We start from the raw sequence: 8,638 nt of genomic DNA, 5'->3' as shown, positions 1-8,638 counted from the left end.
CCAGCGGGGGGGTGAGGGGGCAGTTAGGGGCAACCAGGCAGGCAGGCAGGTGAGCGGTTAGGGAGCCAGCAGTCCAGGGTTGTGAGAGGGATGTCTGACTGCCCCCAGGATCGGGCCTAAACCGGCCGTCGGACATCCCCTGAGGGGTCCTGGATTGGAGTGGGTGCAGGCCGGGCTGAGGAGAACTCCTCCCCCCTGCACAAATTTTGTGCACCAGGCCTCCAGTCAAAAATAAGGGAGAAAGACAAAGTGATTTAACCAAAACAGGGAACCATCACACTGACAATTGAATGATTCAGAAGACTGAAAATTTGCTTCCCATTAAAAAGCTGTCAAAATCAAAGTGTTTCAAAATCATGTGTATAACACAAGCTCAAAAGGTATTCATCAACTGTCAGCCAAAAAATAAAATATTTTTTAAAGGATATACCTAACATCCTAAAAATATCAGAACTCCAGGCCTGGCTAGTGTGGCTCAGTTGATTGCAGCATTGTGCTGTACCTGGGAATGTTGTGGGCTTGATTCTCAGTCGAGCACATACGTAGGATGTGGGTTTGATCCCCCAGTTGGGGTACATATGGGAAGGGAATAGATCATTGTTTCTCTCTCACATCAATGTTTCTCCCTCTCCCTTTCCCTCCATCCCACTTTCTAAAATCAGTAAGCATGTCCTCAGCTGAGGATTTAAAAAAGGAAAAAATATATATATCAGAACTCTCAATGTTTTTTGTAGTTTTCAGCCTGAGCCTCTTGCTACAAAGTAAAATGTCATGCTAATGAAATAACCACCCAATAATAGAGATCAGAATAGTGGTTACTTTGGGGGAGAGTTCTAACTGGGAAGGAGATAAAGGAGTCCACTAGAATGCTCTACATGTTCTATATCTTGATGTGCGTGGTGGTTCCATGAGTGTAAAGATTGAACCCACTGACATTTAAGATTTGTGCACTGTGCTTCAAGTTACACCTCAATGTAAAGAAAAAATATTCATGTGAGAGGCAGCAATCTATGACATTTAGGGAACAAAAGTATTATAAACAAAATATCTATAAATCAAAACCTGTCTGCCTTTTATCTTTAAGTTAGTTTTATAAGCATTCTCAAAGATTAGGGGAAAGAGATGTCCATGGGGACGTAAAGACAAGACTCCAATAAATCCTAGGACAATCAAACTTAATCTTTAATCAACATATTTTCAATACATTCTGTAAGTACTTAAACAAGATATACTTTATTAGCTATATTCTCCCTTTGAACAAAAAGGAATTGGATTTTTTCAAAACACAGTTAAACAATTCAGATGATAAATGTTACATAGAATTGTGAACAACTAGGTATTCAGATTAGTTTAGCTCCAAAGCCCCTTCCTAATTTTGAAATCCTATAACTGTATAAAACCAAGAATACAACCTAATTTACCCTCTAACTTAAACTTAATATTTACCTTTTAACTGTTAAAAAAGAAAGTTCTTAAAACAAATTATTTTTATCTGAATGGTTCCCTACAAGATACAAACCCATCCCTCAAATTCACTATATTTACCCACTGGTATCATAAGTTTTCATATACCTGCACTAGATAATTCTCAGCACAGTGCTTAGTTGTTGACATCATTACATGACTGATAAAACAAACCTAGAACTACATTTTAGCATAAGATTATACTTCCCAGAATTTTTGGCATAAAACAAAATTTTTAGAGAATTTTGACCTGATATTAATTTTCAAATGTATTGTAAAAATAAGTTAGCCCTAGCAGGTTTGGCTCAGTGGACAGAGCGTCAGCCTGCAGACTGAAGGATCCTGGGTTTGATTCCAGTCAAGGGCACATGCCTGGGTTGCAGGCTCAATCCCCAGTAGGGGGCATGTAGGAGGCAGCTGATCAATGATTCTCTCTCATCACTGATGTTTCTATCTCTCTGTCCGCCTCTCCCTTCCTTTCTAAAATCAATAAAAACATATTTTGAAAATAATAATTTAAATATCATTATTTTCAGTTTTTTCTTGAAAGTGTAATCTTTCAAAATTAACTCCGCAACTTAAATGAGAAAAAAAAATTTATTTCAAAATAGTACATCAATCATCTATATATATAAAGGGCTAAGCAACCGTCCAACTGGTAACTATGATGTGCAAAGACCGCTAAAGGGCAGATGCTCCAATCAGTAGCTATGACGCGCACTGACCACCAGGGGGCAGACGCTCAACACAAGAGCTGCAAGCTTCGGTGACCAGGCAGCGGCAGTTCTCGGGTGATGCACCCAGGAACCAGAGAGGAGGAAGCCAGATTCCAGGGTGTGTCACCCAAGAACTGCCCTCTTGCAATCCAAGACCCCTCGGGGGATGTCAGAGAGCCAGTTTTGGCCCGATCCCTGCAAGCCAGGCTGAGAGACCCCTCCTGTTGGAGGGACCCTGCTCACTCTGCAGACGCCCTTTGAGCCACGGTGCTACCCCAGGTGCAGCCGCCACCAGGGGGCAGACGCTCAACACAAGAGCTGCAAGCTTCGGTGACCAGGCAGCGGCAGTTCTCGGGTGATGCACCCAGGAACCAGAGAGGAGGAAGCCAGATTCCAGGGTGTGTCACCCAAGAACTGCCCTCTTGCAATCCAAGACCCCTCGGGGGATGTCAGAGAGCCAGTTTTGGCCCGATCCCTGCAGGCCAGGCTGAGAGACCCCTCCTGTTGGAGGGACCCTGCTCACTCTGCAGACGCCCTTTGAGCCACGGTGCTACCCCAGGTGCAGCCGGCCAGGGAGGAACCACGGGAGGTTGGCTCCAGGGCATCCAGCCCATCTCGCCTAGTCCTGCCCCACCGGTCACCTTCTTATAAATTTCCTTCCAATGTGCACGAATCTGTGCAGTGGGGCACTAGAAGGATATAAAAGGCCACAGAAATAAGTTGAACCCTCATCAGTGTGGCTCAATTGGTTGGAGCATTGTCCTGTACACCAAAAGACTGAGGACACAATTCCCCAGTAAGAGCAAATACCTACATGGCGGGTTTGATCTGGGTGTACACAGGAAAACAACCGAACAATCACTGTTTCTCTCTCAAATGAATATCAATGTCTCTGTCTCTCTCTCCTCCTTTCCCTCTCTCTAAAATCAATAAGCATATCCTCAGGTAAAGATTTTTTTTAATTGTTTAAAAAATAAATAAGTTTGATTTGCAAAATTCCTCAGATAATCAAGCTGTCTTCACTTACAAATTAGAACAATCATAAATTTTTATTATTGTATTACAAAATATGTCTTCAAGATAATTACTATAAATCCTGTTGCAGGTCAGTTAGTTTTCTTTACATTAGAGAATGTGAAGTTTATCTAAGTTTACCAGGTTAAACAAAGTTAACCTAAGTTTAAGCAAAAATTAGTCTAAGCACTTTAACCTTACGTTTGTGAGCTATTATTCATTCCACTGGATAATAATGGCCTCAGTGAACTATTATCACTATTTAGAGGTATTAATACAACCGATATGCACCACACATAAGAATATTGAATAACATCAATCTCTTTAATATACCAAATTTACATTAAGAAGTAGAAAAAATGACAAGCTCAACACAATACATTATACACTCAACACAAGATAATTATTAGTAGGTTGGTGTCATTTCTTTTCCATTATTGTGTACAAGAGAGCCTACTAATCTGAGTGTCATTAAGTATGAATCTCATAAGAAACTATGAAATAGATTTTAAAGATAACTTTGAGATCTCTCATTTCTATTCATGTTTGCACTTCACTATTAAACAAATCCTACATAAGCAGTGATGTTTCCTTTCTATCAAGTGTATTTAAAATTCCTAATTTAATAAATTCAGAAATTTAATAAATAATTTAATAAATTTAGAAATTTCCCAATTTCTAAACCCAGTAAAAGCCTCACCTTGCTCAAAGCATACAGATCCAGGATTTTTCTCTCTACCACAGGGATCTTCAAAGTAGATCCTTGAAGTTCCCAAAATTTTGCTAGTTGATCCAAGAAGTCCAGTCTCACTCTTGTCATTGCCTAAGATTATTAAAATACAGAAATCAGAAATAAGAACCATATTATGGTTGAAAATAAATGTGTTGCACTAAATGAAGGTATTCATTTCTCAAAAGAAATTCAGATTTTTCATTATTGCTTAGTCCAACCTTGTAAAATAAGCTAATAATAAAGAAGCCAAATATTTCTAATAAATTTTATTCATTAAGGCAAAAAAGTTACTCTAATATACATGAACGGTTTTCATATCATCAACCAAAGCAATTTTCTGGATGAAGATGGCTTAAATTTAAGCTAACCAGAAAATTAGGTCAAATTATTCTGTTTCATTAAGCATTCTGCCATTTCATCTGTAGATAACATGCTTAAGGAACACCAATTCTCTACCTCACTGATATTAAAATCCTTCATCAAGTACCTAATTACAAGAGCATACAGGAGAAAGATATATATTAAAATCTCAGAAAATGTTTTAGGAGCATCAAGGGGGAAAAAAGCCTCACATGACATATTAAGCCTTAGCTAAGGTCTCTCTTTTGTACTCTAAAACAGTTTTCTATCACACTAAAGAAACTCCTAAAAATCTGGCAGACAAGAACAACAATATCTAAATAGAGATTAGTAATATTTAAAGGGAGATCTTAACAAATCAAATTAACTTTAATTAATTTAAGATTTTAATTTAAAAATTAATTAAAACTTTATTCCCCTGGAAAAGTACTGTTAGCCAAAGAAGGAGGGTGGGACTTCTAAAAACTAGGTTTTTTGATAGAATTTATAAAACTATTTTCCGATCTTCTAACAGTAACAAAAATTTTTATTAAAACAAGTGCTGGAGAAAGTACAACTTAAGAATTCCAGGTTTCTGAAATTAACTAAACTGGATATTTCAACTACGAAAAATATGGCTAGAGATAATTTCCCATAATCCCAGTTAAGTGGAAAAACAGTATTAACTACCTGAAACATTTTTTTTTTAATCAGAAACATCCTTCCATTCAATCCCAATTAACATTAACTCTGAGCACTGGTACATGAACTTCTCAAAGTTCTCCAACAAGAGCCTTAACATAAAAAAATTAATCAGGAGGCAGCAATGGCTATATAATACTCACTTCAAGTTCATTCAGGCGCTGGACTCTGGGTGTGAAACGAAAGCTTTTTACTTCACATGCAAATGGAGGTTGCCAATCCTAAATAGAAAGATTTTTATTTTAACATATATTGGTATATAAGCAAGGAATGCATTATTCCTCCCCTTAATTTAAGGGCTGAGTTATCACAAATCATGATGACAAGAGAACAAACAACTAATAAGTCTTCTTTATTATACAGAGTCATATTTTTAAATATTTTTATTGATTTCAGAGAGGAAGGGAGAGGGAGAAAGAGATAGAAATATCAATAATGAGAGAGAATCATTGATCAGCTGCCTCCTCCACACCCCACACTGGGGATTGAGCCCACAACCTACGCATGTGCCCAGACCAGGATCCACCCAGGACCTCCTGGTTCACAGGTTAATGCTCAACCACTGGGCCACAACAGTCAGGTGAAATAAAATATTACTTATTTCCAATTACTTATCTCTAATATTCTTAGTATTAAAACTTTATCTATAAATCCTCATATCTCACAAGTACCACTATTTACATCCCACAATTATGCTTTCCCCAATTAGTCAAGTACAATGCAGTGAGCTCATGTATCTCAATACAATGTCTAATAAACATTCAAGTTTACAAATAAAAAAGCAGAATCTGAAAGAAACAAAAAGAGTACAATTAAAGATGTAAAAGTAATTTTTAAGTGCTTATATAATTGGATGTTTTTTGTTTGTTTGTTTAAATATATTTTATTGATTTTTTACAGAGAGGAGGGGAGAGGGATAGAGAGTTAGAAACATCTATGAAAGAGAAACATCGATCAACTGCCTCCTGCACACCCCCCCACTGGGGGATGTGCCCGCAACCAAGGTACATGCCCTTGACCGGAATTGAACCTGGGACCCTTCAGTCCACAAGCCGTCACTCTATCCACTGAGCCAAACCGGTTAGGGCTGGATATGCTTTCATTCATGTATAATGTGACACAGCACTTTACAGTCTATGTTATATAAATGGGCATTCAAATAATTTTTTTAAAAGTAAGCAAACCCATAGAACAAGGACAATTTCCAGACTGGAGATGCAGTATCACTAAATGAGATAGCACAATGCAAGTAGGGTTCTAGAAAATATACTCTGATCTGGCCTAAATATTAGTAAATCTATTTGAAAACCTGAGTAATCAAAAACATTTACCTTTCCTTGGAAACTAAAGAAATCCAGCAGTATTGAAATTAAGTTAATCAAAATTAAATTTTCATTAAGGTGACATACAAAGAGAAGGTCTATTATTTCAACCTTGTTTTAAGTAATAAAAAAAACTTGTGTTTTGTTTTACCAAAAGATACCTTGAACAGAATTTCTAATTCATGAAGGCAACAGTAAAAAATATGATTTAGGAAAAACTGCAGTGCTTAAGGTTTTGTCAATATTAGGTAATTTTGGTAGAAAAATGTTAAATGAAGCTTTTGGAGGATGGCAATGCCTACATCATCACTCACCATAGCTACTATTTGTTAATGCTTTACTTGCAATTGATAGTCTATAATCTTAAATTCATTTAGCACAATGGGAGTAGCATGTCCGGATATTAGAAGCAAACAAATGGGTCTATGTTCAAAATCTACTTTGCTACTTGCCCCAAATCATACATTTGGTAAGTTGTTTAACTTACCCAGACCTGCCTCATCTGTAAAATGAGACTTTAGTTACCTCTTAGACTAGAGCTTCAAAGAATATTAAATGAAATAGTTTGTAGGTGCTGTATTAACTCCTCTCTCCTCCCTCCCACCGTATCTCTTTTTATTCACTGGGGTGCACAACACCACGGTAGTCTGTAGTGCGAGTAGATGCTTTTTAAAATGCAACACAGGTAACAGTACTTAACATTTTAGTTGTATTACTAGTAGACAAAACATAAAGCAAGGTTTTCCTTTAAGAAGCACTAAGGCAGTGGTTCCCAAACTTTAATGTGCATTGAGAATCATTTGCGAGTACTTGCTAGAAAAGCATATGCTATCAGGTCTTCCACACACAGACAATGATTCTGGCCTGGGAACGAGGCCGAGGGACCTACATTTTAACACGCTTCAGACTGACCTTGGTGCCGGTGCACCAGGAACATCATATGAACAGCACTGGTCTAATGGGTAAAGACTCTACTGACCTTGAACAAATCACTCAGTGTCTCGGGGCATTAACTGCCTCAAACGGGTAGGAGCAACTGCTTTCTCTACCTTAAAGATTGACGTAATTAACCTATCAGCAAAGCTGGTTATTTGCGGTAATTGCGATTCGTGAATCTTTAATCCACCGTTCCTAGCATCAGAAGACTTAGTTTTCTTCCACTTCTATTATTGAGAACTCTTCCTAAACCTCTACATTTAAAAAATAAATGCTGCCCCTTCTGTTCCCCGGGGAAGACTTTTTCATCGCAGCAGTAATTAGGCTGGGGTTCTTGTTTGGTGATACCGTCCTAGGGGGACAACAGGAGCTCAGATTACTGCTTAAGAAACCTTAGCCGTGAGACAAGGCCTGCAAATATTTAATAAATTAAGCATTAAGAAGGCTTGGGTAAAGAAACAGCCGACGGAGGAGTTTTTACTCTCGTTCTGCAATGACTGTACAGGAGTGTAGGACACATCATGCCATTAAGACTTCAAACACCTCATCGGCCAACGAAAAAACCTAAATAAAGCCTTTTGTTACCCTTGCCCACAATCCAGGAAGAAACGTATCAGTTCCCAAGTTCGAAGCGGAAAGGCCCCAGGAACTCCACTCCCGTGTTCAGACAAGTGTACAAAAGAAACCAAGGCAAAAAACATCCAGAAACTGAGCTTCTAGTTGTTGAGAAATAAAGGAGGGCGAATGTGGAAAGACAGAAGGACCGGAAGAGTAAAACTGAACCAAATGCATTGACTCCCCCACTCTCCTCTTCTCCCCTCTCCTCAGACGCAGGTACCTTGGGCGGTCGAATTTTGCAGATGCCGGTCTTCTCCGCCAGAGGCCGGATGCGGCCGATAAAGCTGAGCGGGTCGGTGAACTCTTCCCAGCTCGGCTCAAAGACCGGGCACTCCGGCGGCGGCACGAACTCCGCCGCGTAGCCCCCCGGCCCCGCGCCCGCCATGGCCAAGCCCAGGGGGCCCCGCGGGGAAGCAGGTGGGCGAAGGCTGACTGAAGCCCACCGAACTCTCACGTCCCCTGACGGGGGCCGAAGCGCATCTTCTGGGACCAGAACGGCTCAACACAGGAACCGCAGAATCGCTTCCTCCTTCGTTTGTTATTGTTTCCTTCGGGGCTTCGCCTCACAGAGCTGGGACTTTTCCGGAAGTGAACGTGCTGTCAAATCCCTCCGCCACGCCAAGAACAGAATCCCTCCGCAGCAGCACGACGCCTCGTCCTACGACCTTTCTTCTTCCTCCCTTTCCCGGCAATTCAGTGTTGTTCCTGGTCTCCTCGTCCGTGAAAGCTCCGCGCTGTCCTACGACTTCAACCGGCACACCTGGGAGGTTCCATGATCTCTCCTGGGGGGTGGG

The 8,638-nt window shown here is 39.9% G+C and overlaps 1 protein-coding gene across 3 annotated transcripts in view; it reads right to left on the bottom strand.

Moving 5' to 3' along the window:
- KDM5A (lysine (K)-specific demethylase 5A) overlaps positions 1-8,632 on the bottom strand; it is a 103,587-nt gene extending 94,955 nt beyond the window's left edge. For all 3 annotated transcript variants that reach the window (XM_006771306.2, XM_015568849.1, XM_015568850.1), the window contains exons 1-3: positions 8,065-8,632; positions 5,112-5,189; positions 3,895-4,017 (exon numbers count right to left, since the gene is read on the bottom strand). In XM_006771306.2, coding sequence (XP_006771369.1) covers positions 3,895-4,017; positions 5,112-5,189; positions 8,065-8,229 — 366 coding nt within the window. In that variant the 5' untranslated portion in view covers positions 8,230-8,632. The remainder of the gene's footprint in view (positions 1-3,894; positions 4,018-5,111; positions 5,190-8,064) is intronic.
- Between the last annotated feature and the right edge of the window lie 6 nt (positions 8,633-8,638).

Source organism: Myotis davidii, unplaced genomic scaffold (assembly GCF_000327345.1).
Source record: "Myotis davidii unplaced genomic scaffold, ASM32734v1 scaffold944, whole genome shotgun sequence".
In the NCBI taxonomy this organism is placed as follows: Eukaryota; Metazoa; Chordata; class Mammalia; order Chiroptera; family Vespertilionidae; genus Myotis; species Myotis davidii.
Note: the sequence above shows the minus strand (reverse complement) of the source record. Positions and strands in the feature narration are given on the sequence as shown.